This window comes from Pelodiscus sinensis, chromosome 8 (genome assembly GCF_049634645.1).
Source record: "Pelodiscus sinensis isolate JC-2024 chromosome 8, ASM4963464v1, whole genome shotgun sequence".
In the NCBI taxonomy this organism is placed as follows: domain Eukaryota; kingdom Metazoa; phylum Chordata; order Testudines; family Trionychidae; genus Pelodiscus; species Pelodiscus sinensis.
In genome coordinates, this window is record NC_134718.1 from 716,809 (window position 1) to 733,588 (window position 16,780).

The window sequence follows — 16,780 nt, forward strand, 5'->3', positions numbered from 1 at the left end:
GGAGCAGAATCCAGGCTGGCCATGGCGGGGTGAGGCGCTAGCGGGGCGCGGCTCGGAGACAGGCCCGGGGCCAGACGTCGGAGGGAATTTCCCTGGCTGCTTTGGTTCGCCCCGGAGGGACAAGGAGCAGCCCCCTGGCAGCGGAGAGACCGGCCAGTGTCGGTGAAACCGCCTCGCTGGGAGCCCGGGAGCCCAGCGACTGGCAGGTGCCGGGGGCCGCTCCTTGTCTGTTGCCAATGTCCCGGGCGGAGGCCCCAGTGTCAGTCCCCAGCGCGTTTGCCTTCATCCTGCCCCGCGGAGGCAGCAGATCCAGCGAGACGGACCCTTCCTGGCCCTCTCCCGGCGGGTGGACCCGGCCCGGGGACCCTGCGCGCAACTAGCTCCATCCTCCCCCACTCCTCCGGCTGGCGTCCGCCACCCTCTCGCACTGCCCCGACTCATCCCCCAACCACCCCCCCGCATCCCCCGGGCCCCGACATCCGCCGCCGCCCCCGCCCCCGCCACTTTCTCCGCCGCGCACGCTCCGGCCCCGTCACCCCGCGCCAGGCAATCCCAGCTCCCCTGGACCTGCCGTCGCGGCCCTGCGCAGCCACCTCCCCGGCCGCCTGCGCCCTCCATGCCCCCATTAGGAGCGGCCATGCCACGGGCCCAGCATCCTCTCCTCACCTCGGGCCGCCGGCGGCGCTTCGAGGGGCAGGGACCAGAGAGCCGTCTGGCGGAGTAGGGGTGTCTGCCCCCTTGCGCTCCGCGGGGCCCCGCCCCGCCCCCTCCCTTTTGGGCTTTTACGTTCGGAAAGTGGCTCAGACACCTCGGAACCGGCCCGGAGCCGGGGCTGCTCCCGCCCCCTCGTCCCCCCCCCCGACCCTCGGCTCCCGCTCCCTGCGGCCCCTCCCCCTACCCCAGCGAAATTGCTAAACTTGTAGCAATAATGACCCGGCCGCCCCTAATCAGCGCGCCCCGCGGACCCCCCTCCTCTGCCCCCGCGCTCCCAGCCAGGGGAACAAAACCCAGCACGTTTCTCAGCCCGCGCGCATAAAGCGCCGGGCCCGGGCCCCAGCGGGGGGCCGAGCGGCCCGTCAATCTCGGCGCCTGGGCCCCTTTGTCCCTCGCCTCCCTGCCACCCCTTTTGTTCCCGAATCCAATAAGCGCCTATTCGCGCCCCCTTCCCCGGCGGCTCCTTTCAGAGCCGGCCCGGCGGCCACAATGGCCCGGCTCTGCGCCGCGGCTCCCCATTCAGCGCCTTGGCAGCTCACAATCTGCGCCGCGCCCGGGCCGCCCGGCCCCTGCGGGACACCGGGATTACAGCGCAGCAGGCGGGGCCCGCAGCCTCCCCTCGCCGGCCCGGCGTCCCCCGGATCAGCCGCCGCCGGCCCTGGCTCCGGGGCTGGGGGAGCCGCTTTGTCCAAGAGGCTCCCCTCTCCCTGCCTCGCCCGCTTCTCAGCCCAGGCCTGGGCGCTGGGCCTGGAGCGGAGCTGGGCCAGGGACTCAGACGAGCGCAGGGAAATGCCCAGCTCCGGCTATTGCACCTGGTTTATTAACCCCCCGGCTGCTGCGGGGCTGGCACGCACAGCGGATACAGAGCAGATACAGGGCCCGGCCCCGCCCGGCGGCCGCCCCCAGGCCCCCACTTTGGCTTTTTACAAGCGAAGCTGCTTGGACGGTGCGCGGTTGTCAGCTCCCTGCTGCGGAGCCGCCGCGGGACGCGCCCCCATCCCCGGCCGCCGCGAGGGATCGGACGGGTTTGGGCCGAGCCCCCGTCAGTCCTGCGGCCCAACAGATGCCGCACCGGCTCCTCCCGCGCTGGGCTCCGCCGAGTGCGGCGGCGACGGCCGCCCAGCCTGGAGCAAGGCTGGGCGCATCGCTGGCCGCTGCTTGCGGCTCCCGCCCTCGGCGAAGCGGCGCGGAGAGATGCGCTGGGCTCCCGCCTGCGCCGGCCTTGGGCGCCAGCCGCGGGGCGCAGCTCCCGGTCCTTCCCCGAGCTCCCAGCCCCGCGCTGGCCCGGAGTGTCCGGCGCTCCGCGGCTACCAGGCCCGGATGCCCTGCAGAGCGCCCTGGCCGCAGGAGGGCCCCGCGGACCCCTGGTGCAGGGGCTGGGCCGCGCCGCCGAAGCCGCTGACGCTGCCCATGTTCACGAAGGGGCCGGCGGCCGCGCCCGGGCTGCAGGCGGAGGGCTGCCCGGCCGCGCCGCCCGCGGGGTAGCTGCAGCCGTAGCTGGCGCTGTAGGCGGCCGAGTTGCCGTAGCCATAGGCGGGGAGGCCGGTGTAGGCGTAGGGCGCGGTGTAGGGCGCGGCGTAGCCTGGCGCTCCCCCCACGCAAGGCTTGCCGTCCCGCACCAGCACTGGCACGGCCACCCGGCGCGGCGGCGGCTGCGCAGGGCCCAGCTCCAGCGACTTGTCCTGCCGCTGCCGCTTGCACTTGTAGCGCCGGTTCTGGAACCAGATCTTCACCTGCGTGGAGGTGAGCTGCAGGCTGCTGGCCAGGTGCTCGCGCTCCGGCGCCGACAGGTAGCGCTGCTGCTTGAAGCGCCGCTCCAGCTCGAAGACCTGCGCCTGCGAGAAGAGCACCCGCGGCTTCCTGCGGCTCCGCGGCTTCTGCCTCTCCGCTTCCTCCGGCTTCTCGGCGGTGCCCGGCGGCTGCGCTAGCGCGCAGCGCTCTGCGCGGGGAGAGGAAGGGTTAGGACCCGGGCCTGGCTGCGGCGGGACTCGCTCCGGCCTCTGGGCGCTTGGCCTTAGAACAGGCCCAGGACCAGTGGCCGCGGCCGGGAGAGGGGAGCTGTCCGGTCAGCAAGCGGGGAGCCGGGTGTGGGATCCCTCGGTGCAGAGTGGCGTGTCTTGTCAGCGCCTGCCCTGCTACCGCGGGGTTGGGGTAGACACGGCCAGGCTCTGGGTGTGTGAGAGCTCAAGGTGTTGGTGTAGGCCCTAGGTGGCTGTGTGTGTGTGAGATAAGGGTGTTGGTGTAGGCTCTGGGTGGCTGTGTGCGTTGGTGTAGGCTCTGGGTGGCTGTGTGTGTGTGGTGAGGGTGTTGGTGTAGGCTCTGGGTGGCTGTGTGTGTGTGGTGAGGGTGTTGGTGTAGGCTCTGGGTGGCTGTGTGTGTGTGGTGAGGGTGTTGGTGTAGGCTCTGGGTGGCTGTGTGCGTTGGTGTAGGCTCTGGGTGGCTGTGTGTGTGTGGTGAGGGTGTTGGTGTAGGCTCTGGGTGGCTGTGTGCGTTGGTATAGGCTCTGGGTGGCTGTGTGTGTGTGGTGAGGTTGTTGGTGTAGGCTCTGGGTGGCTGTGTGTGTGTGGTGAGGGTGTTGGTGTAGGCTCTGGGTGGCTGTGTGTGTGTGGTGAGGGTGTTGGTGTAGGCTCTGGGTGGCTGTGTGCGTTGGTGTAGGCTCTGGGTGGCTGTGTGTGTGTGGTGAGGGTGTTGGTGTAGGCTCTGGGTGGCTGTGTGCGTTGGTGTAGACTCTGGGTGGCTGTGTGTGTGGTGAGGGTGTTGGTGTAGGCTGTGGGTGGCTGTGTGCGTTGGTGTAGGCTGTGGGTGGCTGTGTGTGTGTGGTGAGGGTGTTGGTGTAGGCTGTGGGTGGCTGTGTGCGTTGGTGTAGACTCTGGGTGGCTGTGTGTGTGGTGAGGGTGTTGGTGTAGGCTGTGGGTGGCTGTGTGCGTTGGTGTAGGCTGTGGGTGGCTGTGTGTGTGTGGTGAGGGTGTTGGTGTAGGCTGTGGGTGGCTGTGTGCGTTGGTATAGGCTGTGGGTGGCTGTGTGCGTTGGTGTAGGCTCTGGGTGGCTGTGTGCGTTGGTGTAGGCTCTGGGTGGCTGTGTGTGTTGGTGTAGGCTCTGGGTGGCTGTGTGCGTTGGTGTAGGCTCTGGGTGGCTGTGTGCTCGTGCTGCTGTAGGCCCCAGTGGCTCTGGGATACCTTTAGGGCTGTGCTCAGCGCTGCAGGATCCCTGCTGGAACTGCCCGTGTGGCTGCTCTGAACGCCTCGCAACCGAAGAGCAACCCCCGCAGGCCCAGCCCGGTAGCTCCAGCACCTGCGCGGTAGCTGCAGGGAACGGGTCTCCCTGCTGGCCGCTGTGTCACTGGGGGCCCGGAGGCAGCTCCCAGACCCGGGCCCTCTGTGCGGGCCGGCGAGACCTCTCCGCCGTGTGCGGGGCTCAGGCCCGGGCAGAGGGCGGGAAGCGCCGCCAGGTTGGCAGCGCGGCACGAAACCTGGGGACCGAGCGGGGCGCGGGCCGCCCCTTTCCCTCCCCCAGCCGGAGCGGGAGCCGCCGGCTCCCTTCGCCTTTCGCCTTCCCGCGCCGCCGCCGGGCCCGACTCTGCCGCTGCCGGAGGCCTCGCGGCGCAGGAGCGGGCCCGGTGCGCGCCCAGCGTCCGCCTGGCTTCCAGCTGCCGGGATGGGGGGCGAGTTCCCGGCGCCCAAGCCCGCGGCGGGGGGCGCCCGACTGCAGCTGCCCAAAGCGGCGAGTGACAGTCCCGGGCCGGGGCTCGTCCCGTCGCGACAGGGCAGCGCCAGCCTCGATCCGAGCGCAGCCCGCCCGCCCCACGAACCTTCCGCAGCGCACGGCGGCGCGGGGACTCCGGCCCCACCGACCTGGCCGGGAGACGCGCTGCGGGGTGAGGGGGGTTGCAGGGCTGCCTGGTCCCTGCCCCGCGCCGGGTTAGCTCCGCGTTGCTACTCACTGGGGTCCCGCTCCCCCGCAGGCTCCAGCTCCTCGGGCAGGCCGCGGGGCTCGCACGACGCCCGCAGCACCGCCTGCACGTAGCGCTCCGGGGAGAGCCCCGCGTCCCCCTGGCTCTCCGCCGCGGCCATGGAGCTCAGGTAGGGCAACTTCTCCTCTTCCTCCTCCTCCTCCCCGTCGGAGAAGCGCGCGGCGGAGTGGAAGTAGGGCTCCAGACGCGCCCCATAGTGCGGCTCCCGCTCCAGCTGCAGGATGTCTTTGACCGAGAAGGGGGTGGACGTGACGGGGCTCGGTAACATCATCCGGGCAGCGCGAGCAGCCAATGAACCGGGGTGCCGGGGGGCGCAGAGTCCAGGGAGGGGCAGCACCGCGCGCGGAGGCACCAGGGGCCGCGCCTGCTCCTGGCTAAGTTGCCTCCATTAGCCTGGCGCTGGGGGTCTGCGTTTTGTTCCAGCCTCTGCGGGGACCAGCCAAGGGCTCGGGAGCCTCCTCTGCCCCGGGCCAGCACGTCACGGCGAGGAGGGGCCGGGGCCCTGTGGGCAGCCTCCCCATTGGAGGGTGGGGGCGGCTGAGCCGGCCCCCTGAGCCCCGGCTGGGATCCCCTGCCCGGCCAGAAATAGCAATGTCTTAAGGGGCGGCAGGGGGGCAGAAGCCGCGGGACGGTGTGGGGGGCAGGGCGCCCCATCGGTGCGGATCCGGGGCGCCCGGGACAAAGCCGGTGCGGTGCCCATGTCAGTGCTAAGCACGTGTAGGTAGGTAGGCACATCACCCCGCGCCGGCCGGGCGCCCAGAGACCCCGGAAGCGGCGGGTGCACGGGGGTCTCCGCACAGGGCTGCCCCAGCGAATCGCCGCAAGGGGACACCCCTCGGCCCCTTCATGGCCTCGGGCCGGCTGGAAAGTAGCCAGAAGCGGCGGCGGGTCCTGCCCCGCACCCTTTCTCCTCCCTGCGGCTCCCCCGATCCTGCCCCCGGAGAAGGCGGCTCACGGCCCCGGGTGAAGGCGCCCGGCGCTGCGGGCTCGAAAGGCCCGAGGGGCTCCCTCGCCGACGGGGTCTGCTGGGGTGGGGGATCCCCCCGAGGTTCTGGCGCCTGGAGGGGAGAAGCGGCCCCGGGGGAGATCCCGGCTCCCCCGAACATAGCGCATCGGCCGGGCCCGGTGACTCGGGCTCTGCTGGTTACACCGCGGCTCTGGCCCCGCCAGCGGCCTAACTCGGCCCTGCGCCCGTGGCGCCAGCACCGGGCTCCGCTGGCGGCGCGGTCAGAGCCTGCGCGGCCAAAGGGACCCGCAAACGAGCCGCGCGCTGCGGGGAAAGTCCCGTCAGCCCCGGAGAAAGTTTCCTTCGTTTTTATGCTCGCGGCGGCGAGTTCCGGCGTCGAGGGGAGAAGGGCGCAGCCCGGCCGCAGTGGCTGCGAGGGACCCCGCAGGGCACAGCCTAGCGCCCTTTGGCGCCCGCCGGGAGGAAAGGCCCGAAGTCCGGGAACGAGGGGCCCCGCTGCCTGCAGCGTTGGGGGAAGCAGCCAGTCTCCTCCCGGCGGCCCAGGTGGGACGCTGCGGTCCGGGCCCTGCAGCCGCGCGGTTTCGCTGCCTGCGGGGCCGGGCAGCCGCTTCCAGCGGCGCCAAAGGGAAACGCAAACGGGGACGCAGCTCGCGGAGCGTATTTCGTTTTAACGAGCAATTCTGGTGCCCCGCAGGCCCGCGGGAACCGAGACCCGGACGCCGCGCGCGGCGCAGCTGGGCCCGGAGCTGGATCCGCGTGAGTACCCCGCACCCCGGCCGGGCCAGTTCCGCGGGCCTCGGATCCCGTTTCTCGCTCCACCGGCTGCTAAGTACCCGGTTATTTCCCTGTCCTTCCCCCGCCCCGCTGGGGGTTTGGGGCGAGGAAACTCGCCGCGGCCGCGGAAGTTCTGCGGTTTGTTTAGATGTGAAAGTTAAACCGGATTTCTCCGGGCGATTCGGACCCGGGGGTGGCCGCAGGCAACGACCCCCCCCCCCCCCCGTTAGAGCGAAACTATTTGCGCGCGAACGGTAGGTTCCGATGCGTCTTTTCGGCCGAACCCCTCGGGCTGCGGGAAGCGATCGAGTCTAGCGCCCGCGGGGGGCAGTTGGCTGCGGGAGGGGGCTGGGGAGGGTCGGAATTTGTCGCCCACCGCCCGGGCGGGAGCCGGGAACGAGCAATCGCACCTTCCAGCGGCATTCGATAGCCCCGGGCCCGAGCTCTCCTCGCGCCGCCGCGGGACAACGGCTGCTCCCGGCTCGGCGGCACAGACCCGCCCTTCACCGGGGGCTCCCCTTCGGTTCCCTGCCCAGGCGAGCTCACCTCCCCGGGCAGTGGCAGGGCCGGATCCGGGCGGTAGCGGCTCCCTCAGCCTCGGCCGCCTCCAGCCGGATCGGCCCCACTGCCCGTTAACCTTTGCTCCGCGCGCTGCTGGGGAGCGGGGACCCGAGACCGGAGGCTGGAGTCCCAGGCCTGCTCCCCCCCCCCCCTGCGAGGCCCGGACTGCGCCGGGACCCTGCAAGGGCCCGTGAGGCTCCGGCTGCCCCGACAGCAGCCTGCTCATGCGGCCGAGCCTGGCGCAGGCCCGGGGAGAAGGGGCGCTTCCCGGGGCCCCGGCCCAGCGCTGAGCCCCGCTTTTCAGTTTGGGAAGGCCGGAGCACCCCGAGCGGGTCCCCGAGCCTCGCGGGGCAGTGGCCGCGGGGCACAGGCGGACAGGCCCGGAGCAGGGTGAGCGCAGGAGCCGCGGGCGCCCTTCTGTCGGGCTATTGCGCCGGGGAGATGCGCCCCCGCCCCCCACGCGTGTTCCCCGAAGCTCCCAAGTGCGGGTCACTGCGAGCGGGGGCTGGGTCCTCACCGCGGCGCGTGGCGACCCCGGTCTGGTCTGTCCCCGGCCGGGCGAGCCGCCTCCGGACCCACAGCCCGGCCCGCGCGGGCCGCTTCCCTCCCCTCGGGCGGCAGCTTTGGCTGCGCGCGTCGGTGGCCCCTGGTTCCGTCTCCCCGAGGCTTCGATCGATGGCACCGCGTGGGCCTGAGCGCGCCTGGGTGCGGCCCGACCGCTCCGCTTCGGGTTCGGCTGCAGGAAGTTCCGACCTCTGCTCGGCCTCGCCTCTTTCCCTGGCCGGGCGGGGAAGAGCCAGGCCCGCTGGAGACAGGGGCCCACACCCCGCAAAGGGCCCGAGTCCCTGGCGGCGGCCCTGGCAGCCGGGACTGGGCCCGGCTCCCTGCCCAAGGGGGTAGCGGGCAGCGGGGCCAGCACCTCTCCCCACGTGGCCCTCAAAGGGGCAAGGAAGCGCCACGCCCTGCCCCCCAGTGGTGCCCCGAGTGCGGGGATCGAGCCCAGGTCGCTTTTTGGCTGCTAAGGCAGAAATGCGGCGGCTCCCGCGCTGGGTCGCGCTGCGCTGGGAGACCAGAGTCTCAAATCGAGTTCCCACGCGCCGGACCCGCGGGGCCCCGGGGGGGGGGGGGAGGGGGAGTGTGTCTGTAGCTTTAAAAACAACGCGCGTCCCGAGTCACCTCAGAGAATGACAAATACAGACAGAGAGAGGGGGGTGCAAGGAGATAGATAGATGGGTGCAAGGGGAAAGCTAGCTCGCTAGAGGGGGCGTACGGGGCAGATAGACGGCGGGGACGCAAGGGGAAAGCTAGCTAGCTAGAGGGGGCGTACGGGGCAGATAGACGGCGGGGACGCAAGGGGAAAGCTAGCTCACTAGAGGGGGCGTACAGGGCAGATAGACGGCGGGGACGCAAAGGGAAAGCTAGCTAGCTAGAGGGGGCGTATGGGGAGGATAGACGGCGGGGGTGCAAGGGGAAAGCTAACTAGCTAGAGGGGGCGTATGGGGCAGATAGACGGCGGGGGTGCAAGGGGAAAGCTAACTAGCTAGAGGGGGCGTATGGGGCAGATAGACGGCGGGGGCGCAAGGGGAAAGCTAGCTAGCTAGAGGGGGCTTATGGGGCAGATAGATGGCGGGAACGCAAGGGGAAAGCTAGCTAGCTAAGAGGGGGCTACGGGGCAGATAGATGGCGGGGACGCAAGGGGAAAGCTAGCTAGCTAGAGGGGGCGTACGGGGCAGATAGACGGCGGGGACGCAAGGGGAAAGCTAGCTAGCTAGAGGGGGCGTATGGGGAGGATAGACGGCGGGGGTGCAAGGGGAAAGCTAACTAGCTAGAGGGGGCGTACGGGGCAGATAGACGGCGGGGGCGCAAGGGGAAAGCTAGCTAGCTAGAGGGGGCGTATGGGGAGGATAGACGGCGGGGGTGCAAGGGGAAAGCTAACTAGCTAGAGGGGGCGTACGGGGCAGATAGACGGCGGGGGCGCAAGGGGAAAGCTAGCTAGCTAGAGGGGGCGTAGGGGGCAGATAGACAGCGGGGACGCAAGGGGAAAGCTAGCTAGCTAGAGGGGGCGTATGGGGCAGATAGACGGCGGGGACGCAAGGGGAAAGCTAGCTAGCTAGAGGGGGCGTATGGGGCAGATAGACAGCGGGGACGCAAGGGGAAAGCTAGCTAGCTAGAGGGGGCATAGGGGGCAGATAGACGGCGGGGATGCAAGGGGAAAGCTAGCTAGCTAGAGGGGGCGTAGGGGGCAGATAGACAGCGGGGACGCAAGGGGAAAGCTAGCTAGCTAGAGGGGGCATAGGGGGCAGATAGACGGCGGGGATGCAAGGGGAAAGCTAGCTAGCTAGAGGGGGCGTATGGGGCAGATAGACGGCGGGGACGCAAGGGGAAAGCTATTTAGCTAGAGGGGGCATACGGGGCAGATAGACGGCGGGGACGCAAGGGGAAAGCTAGCTCACTAGAGGGGGCGTACAGGGCAGATAGACGGCGGGGACGCAAGGGGAAAGCTAGCTAGCTAGAGGGGGCGTATGGGGCAGATAGACGGCGGGGACGCAAGGGGAAAGCTAGCTAGCTAGAGGGGGCGTATGGGGCAGATAGACGGCGGGAGTGCAAGGGGAAAGCTAGCTAGCTAGAGGGGGTGTAGGGGGCAGATAGACGGCGGGGACGCAAGGGGAAAGCTAGCTAGCTAGAGGGGGCGTACGGGGCAGATAGACGGCGGGGACGCAAGGGGAAAGCTAGCTAGCTAGAGGGGGCGTACGGGGCAGATAGACGGCGGGGGTGCAAGGGGAAAGCTAGCTAGCTAGAGGGGGCGTACGGGGCAGATAGACGGCGGGGACGCAAGGGGAAAGCTAGCTAGCTAGAGGGGGCGTAGGGGGCAGATAGACGGCGGGGACGCAAGGGGAAAGCTAGCTCACTAGAGGGGGCGTACAGGGCAGATAGACGGCGGGGACGCAAAGGGAAAGCTAGCTAGCTAGAGGGGGCGTATGGGGAGGATAGACGGCGGGGGTGCAAGGGGAAAGCTAACTAGCTAGAGGGGGCGTATGGGGCAGATAGACGGCGGGGGTGCAAGGGGAAAGCTAACTAGCTAGAGGGGGCGTATGGGGCAGATAGACGGCGGGGACACAAGGGGAAAGCTAGCTAGCTAGAGGGGGCTTATGGGGCAGATAGATGGCGGGAACGCAAGGGGAAAGCTAGCTAGCTAAGAGGGGGCTACGGGGCAGATAGATGGCGGGGACGCAAGGGGAAAGCTAGCTAGCTAGAGGGGGCGTATGGGGAGGATAGACGGCGGGGGTGCAAGGGGAAAGCTAACTAGCTAGAGGGGGCGTACGGGGCAGATAGACGGCGGGGGCGCAAGGGGAAAGCTAGCTAGCTAGAGGGGGCGTAGGGGGCAGATAGACAGCGGGGACGCAAGGGGAAAGCTAGCTAGCTAGAGGGGGCGTATGGGGCAGATAGACGGCGGGGACGCAAGGGGAAAGCTAGCTAGCTAGAGGGGGCGTATGGGGCAGATAGACAGCGGGGACGCAAGGGGAAAGCTAGCTAGCTAGAGGGGGCATAGGGGGCAGATAGACGGCGGGGATGCAAGGGGAAAGCTAGCTAGCTAGAGGGGGCGTAGGGGGCAGATAGACAGCGGGGACGCAAGGGGAAAGCTAGCTAGCTAGAGGGGGCATAGGGGGCAGATAGACGGCGGGGATGCAAGGGGAAAGCTAGCTAGCTAGAGGGGGCGTATGGGGCAGATAGACGGCGGGGACGCAAGGGGAAAGCTATTTAGCTAGAGGGGGCATACGGGGCAGATAGACGGCGGGGACGCAAGGGGAAAGCTAGCTCACTAGAGGGGGCGTACAGGGCAGATAGACGGCGGGGACGCAAGGGGAAAGCTAGCTAGCTAGAGGGGGCGTATGGGGCAGATAGACGGCGGGGACGCAAGGGGAAAGCTAGCTAGCTAGAGGGGGCGTATGGGGCAGATAGACGGCGGGAGTGCAAGGGGAAAGCTAGCTAGCTAGAGGGGGTGTAGGGGGCAGATAGACGGCGGGGACGCAAGGGGAAAGCTAGCTAGCTAGAGGGGGCGTACGGGGCAGATAGACGGCGGGGACGCAAGGGGAAAGCTAGCTAGCTAGAGGGGGCGTACGGGGCAGATAGACGGCGGGGGTGCAAGGGGAAAGCTAGCTAGCTAGAGGGGGCGTACGGGGCAGATAGACGGCGGGGACGCAAGGGGAAAGCTAGCTAGCTAGAGGGGGCGTAGGGGGCAGATAGACGGCGGGGACGCAAGGGGAAAGCTAGCTAGCTAGAGGGGGCGTACGGGGCAGATAGACGGCGGGGACGCAAGGGGAAAGCTAGCTAGCTGGAGGGGGCGTACGGGGCAGATAGACGGCGGAGACGCAAGGGGAAAGCTAGCTAGCTAGAGGGGGCGTATGGGGCAGATAGACGGCGGGGACGCAAGGGGAAAGCTATTTAGCTAGAGGGGGCGTACGGGGCAGATAGACGGCGGGGACACAAGGGGAAAGCTAGCTCACTAGAGGGGGCGTACGGGGCAGATAGACGGCGGGGACGCAAGGGGAAAGCTAGCTAGCTAGAGGGGGCGTATGGGGCAGATAGACGGCGGGGACGCAAAGGGAAAGCTAGCTAGCTAGAGGGGGCGTATGGGGCAGATAGACGGCGGGGGTGCAAGGGGAAAGCTAGCTAGCTAGAGGGGGTGTAGGGGGCAGATAGACGGCGGGGACGCAAGGGGAAAGCTAGCTAGCTAGAGGGGGCGTACGGGGCAGATAGACGGCGGGGGTGCAAGGGGAAAGCTAGCTAGCTAGAGGGGGCGTACGGGGCAGATAGACGGCGGGGACGCAAGGGGAAAGCTAGCTAGCTAGAGGGGGCGTAGGGGGCAGATAGACGGCGGGGACGCAAGGGGAAAGCTAGCTCGCTAGAGGGGGCGTACGGGGCAGATAGACGGCGGGGACGCAAGGGGAAAGCTAGCTAGCTAGAGGGGGCGTAGGGGGCAGATAGACGGCGGGGACGCAAGGGGAAAGCTAGCTAGCTAGAGGGGGCGTACGGGGCAGATAGATGGCGGGGACACAAGGGGAAAGCTAGCTAGCTAGAGGGGGCGTACGGGGCAGATAGATGGCGGGGACACAAGGGGAAAGCTAGCTAGCTAGAGGGGGCGTACGAGGCAGATAGATGGCGGGAGTACAAGGGGAAAGCTAGCTCGCTAGAGGGGGCGTAGGGGGCAGATAGACGGCGGGGACGCAAGGGGAAAGCTAGCTAGCTAGAGGGGGCGTAGGGGGCAGATAGACGGCGGGGGTGCAAGGGGAAAGCTAGCTAGCTAGAGGGGGCGTACGGGGCAGATAGACGGCGGGGACGCAAGGGGAAAGCTAGCTAGCTGGAGGGGGCGTACGGGGCAGATAGACGGCGGGGACGCAAGGGGAAAGCTAGTTAGCTAGAGGGGGCGTACGGGGCAGATAGACGGCGGGGACGCAAGGGGAAAGCTAGCTAGCTAGAGGGGGCGTAGGGGGCAGATAGACGGCGGGGGTGCAAGGGGAAAACTAGCTAGCTAGAGGGGGCGTACGGGGCAGATAGACGGCGGTCAGTTTTGGGGAGCATAACCACTTCACCCTCCTGGACTGTATCGGGCGTAGCTGAAATCGGCCCCGGCCGGGCCCCGCGGGCTCTGTCGAGCCGGGGGTGTTCCAATGTGCCCGGCGTGGGGCAGGGCCCGCTCTGTCGGAGCTCGAGGGCGTCTGCCCCGGCGCTTCACCCGTCCCGTTTGCAGCGCCCTAGCGCCGCTCCCGCAGCCGGGCACCTCCCCGCAGGCCGCGCTAGGCTGGCGGGGCCCCGCGAGCTGTTTCTCGGGCGGGGCGGTCCGATGGCGCCAGGGCAGCGGAGCCCGGGGCTTGTCGGCCGGTTCTGCGGTCGGGCCCGGCGGGAGGGACCCAGCGACAGCCGCCGCTGATGGCCGCAGCTCTTAGGCACCCGGCTGCTGGCAGGAGGCGAGGAAGGCCGCGGCGCTAGGGACTTCCCTGGCGGGCTGCGAGGCGCTTACGGCGCCAGAAGGCAGCAAGCGGGCTGCCCTCACAGAGCCAGTGTGTGTGTGTGTGGGGGGGGGGTGTCTGTACGGATCCGCTGGCTGGTCCGGGTGTGCGCACAGGTCCTGGAGGTCGCACTCTGGCGGGGCGGCTGTACACGGGGCTGTGCCGTGGGGGGGCTGTGCCATGGGGCTCTGTACACGGGGCTGTGCCGTGGGGGGGCTGTGCCGTGGGGGGGCTGTACACGGGGCTGGGCCGTGGGGGGGCTGTGCCGTGGGGGGGTGTGACGTAGTGGGGGTACTTGCTGGGCTGTGGTGACCCCTGCTGTCTGGAGCAAGACCCAGCAGGGAAAACCTCGCTAGGCAGAGGTAATGCCAAACTTGTTGAACCAGTGGCCAGACACCCCCCATGGAGAGGAACAAAGGAAGGTGAAGGCTGCCCTGGCTGGGGGGCAGGGCTGGAAGAGTGAGTTGGTTGGTGGCTGTCTGTGAGGATGGATGAGACAGCCTAGGGAGAGGAGCTGGAGTTTAGGGGCCCAGTCTCCCCCATCTCAAGGGGGCCTGAGGCATCCTAGCCCAGTTCCTGTAACCAGATTACATCTGTGCTGCGCTGTGCTGGAGGAGCAATAAACTTCCTCTATTCCACCGGCTGGTGCAGTCTGTTTGTGCCATTTCGGGGTGCAGGAGACGGGGAACCCCCAACGCGCCGTCACAGGGGGCTGTACACGGGGCTGGGCCGTGGGGGGGCTGTGCGGGGCCACGGGACGCTGCGTCCAAGCAGTGGAATTACAAAGCAAGCGGGTTGACGCGTCCCGCGCCGCGGTCCCGGAGCCGGCCGGTCCCGGGGAGCTGGTTCATTCAGTTCTGTCCAGCGGCAGCAGCGGTCCCGGAGCCCGGACGCTCCTCTGAGGCCGGTTCCTGCCCACGGGGCCCCGTCCCGCCCGGCTCACAAGCGGGAGCAGACGCTGCGAGTCACCCGGGGGAGACTGGCAGGGCCGCGCGGCCCCGCTCCTGGCTGCAAACAAGCACTTTGGTCCTGCGAGTCTCCAGCTCCAGCCTGGTGCCTTTGATCCGCGGAGCCCCGGGCTCGGCGCGCGAACCCTGCGGGGCTCTCGCCGAAGAAACACGGTGGGGCCGGGCGGTGGCTCCCCCGCCGCGAATCTTCCTCAGCCCCGCAGGGCTCCCGCTTCTGCGGCCGAGGGGCCCTGGGAGTCGCGGGCGCCCGCCCGGCTCATTGCTCCAGCGCCTGTGCCCGCAGGTGCGGGTGAGCCGTGCTGCTGAAGCGGGTGCGCGGGGTCGGGAGCTGAACCCGCCGTAGCTGGTGCGGGAGGGAGGAAAAGGGGACGCGTGGTGGGAGAGCCGCGGGGAGCCGGCCCGGCCCAGCATCCCCCTCCCGCCTGCGCCATCCCCTGCGGAACCGCGTCTCTGCTGGGCCCGCCTGACCCCTCGGGGCAGAGACCGCGGGAGGCGCCCAGGGCCCAGGCGTCCGACAGCAACTTCCCGCCCCCTGCTCCAGGCGCTGACCCGGCCCTAACGGGGTCACGCTGCTGCGGGTGCCCGGCCAGGCCCGCCCAGAGCTGCCCCGCGCCGCTCTATTTACACAGAGCTGGGCCTTGTGTAAACGCGCCCGCTCCGGCGTTTATCTCCGGGCCCGTCTGTTTCTCCTCCTGTCAGCAGCGGCCGCTGACAAATGGGCCCTTCCCAGGGGCTCCGGCCGCTGATTTATGTGGGAACCGCAGGGACTGGGGTCCCGGGACGTCCCCAAACGGCGCTTCCCTTTCCCGCCTAGTTCGAGGCCCTGCGCACACAGCGGTCGCCACGGGGAGACGAGAGGGGGCGGATACGCCGGGGCCTCGACGCTCCCACCAAGACCGGGCCCCCGAGCGACGCCGGGGAGACCCAGCTCCTGCTCGGACCCCTCGCCACGTGCCCGAAGCCCCCTCCCTCTCTACGCCCTGCTCCGGCCGGGGCAGCGACGGACTCACCCCCCCCCCTCGCCGGCTGCCCGCAGCACCCAGTGCTCGGACCGCCCGGGGAATCCGGGCCCGGGGCTCCGGGCATCCCGCCGCGGGGGTTTCCCGGGCAGCTGCCAATCAGCCAGGAGCAGCGCAAGCTCCCGCTCATTTGCATATTTAATTGGGGGCGCGGAGCGCGCCGGGCCCGGGCTCTGTGGGCTCCCCGCGGGCAGCTGTACCGGCCCCTCGTCTAGCAGGCGGCCGCGAAGCTGCGTCCGGGCGGGCCCGTGCGCCCAGCCCCTGCCGCAGAGGCCGCGGCTCTAGGGCCGGTGCTGGGCCGCGAGCGAGCGGGCCGGGGCCTGCTCTTCAGGGGGCTGTCGGGCCCGGCGTGTACGGCGGGGGGCGGGGGCCTTGGAACCCGGTTGCAAAGGCGAGATCTGGTGAGACCGCTCCAAGCCAGGGTGCGGCAGCCCCGACGGGCACCGCCGTGCCGGGCACCCTGGCGGGCAGCAGGCGGCCCTTGGCGGCCCGGCCCGGCCTTGAAGGCGCTGCCACCGGGCGAGCGTGGGGAGCAATCGAACAGCGGGTGCTCTGGAGTCGCCGCCCTACAGCCTCCGTGTGGCCGCTTGGCTGCTCCGCGCGCGGGGCTGGGGCCGGCGATGGAGGAACAGGGCGCGGGAGAAGCCCGACCTCGCAGCAGCAGCCTGCCCGGGGAGCGGACACCGGGGGCCGGCGCGGAATGAGGCGGCAAAGGGGCCCCGGGGCCGGGTAGTTCCTGCTGCCGGGCCCAGAGCCCGTCCGGGACCCGCCCGTGCAGCCTTGTGTAGCCGGCAGCTGGCGCGAGTCGCAAGTTCGTCCAGGGCCCGAGCGCCCGGCGAGCGCAGCCGCTTTAACAGCAGAGCCCGGGGCTGGAGCCCGCGCGGCGTCCCGCCCCGGCTGGAACCGGCAGCCCCAGACCGCCGGCCCCTGAGCGCCTCCGGCGGGTTCGCGGCAGCTGCTTCCAGCGAGCGCCCCTCTCTGCCAAGCGGCCCCGGGGAACATGCCTGGCCGCTGCCGCGCCACGTGCTCCACGCAGCGTGGGGATTGGAATCGACCATGTTTAAAAATGTCCAGGAATGATTCCCCCTTCCCCGACCGTTCATCCCCCTTCCTTCCACTTTTCCAGGGGGGACGGTCAATTCGTTCACGCGTTTTCACATCTCCCCTGCTGACGGGCGTGGGAGTCTGGGACTTTAGGAGCAGCGGGCGGTCCCGCAGCACTTTGGAGATTAACAAACTCTCCACACGCTGCGAACGGACCTTAGGCGAGATGGGCCTTATCTGACAGGTTACACAGACCCTTGCCTCCAGATGAGCCACTTTATTCACTCTTACAGTAAGCAAATTCCTCCCCCTCGTCTCTCCCCCCGCTTGTGTTCTGGGTAGCTGATTTGTTACTTTAGAATCTCTTTACTTTTTTCATTGTATTCCTCTGTTATAGAATGGTCATGCCAATACCTTTTAGAATAGGATTTGAAGAAGTGGGTCTGCCCCAGGAAAGCTCATCCCCTAATGAACCATCTTGTTAGTCTTTAAAGTGCTACATGACTGCTTTTTTGTTTTCCCAAGATCAGACTAGGCTAAGGTCAGTACTGGGCAAATTAGTAGAAACAATAGTAAAGAATAAAATTGTCAGACACATAGAAGAACGTAATTTGCTGGGCAAAAGTCACCATGGTTTCAAGGGAAATCATGTCTTACTAATCTATTAGACTTCTTTGAAGGGGTCAACAAACATGTGGACTATGGGGATCCAGTAGATATAGTATACTTAGATTTCCAGAAAGTTTTTGACAAGG

At 68.5% G+C, this 16,780-nt stretch overlaps 1 protein-coding gene across 1 annotated transcript; it reads right to left on the reverse strand.

The window, feature by feature from the left end:
• Window positions 1–934: 934 nt before the first annotated feature.
• NKX2-3 (NK2 homeobox 3) lies at window positions 935–5,072 on the reverse strand. Its single transcript, XM_075934459.1, has 2 exons — window positions 4,655–5,072; window positions 935–2,653 (listed from the first exon to the last, which is right to left on the reverse strand). The coding sequence occupies exons 1-2, from the start codon at window positions 4,953–4,955 to the stop codon at window positions 2,022–2,024; spliced, it is 933 nt and encodes a 310-aa protein (XP_075790574.1). The 5' UTR covers window positions 4,956–5,072; the 3' UTR covers window positions 935–2,021.
• Between the last annotated feature and the right edge of the window lie 11,708 nt (window positions 5,073–16,780).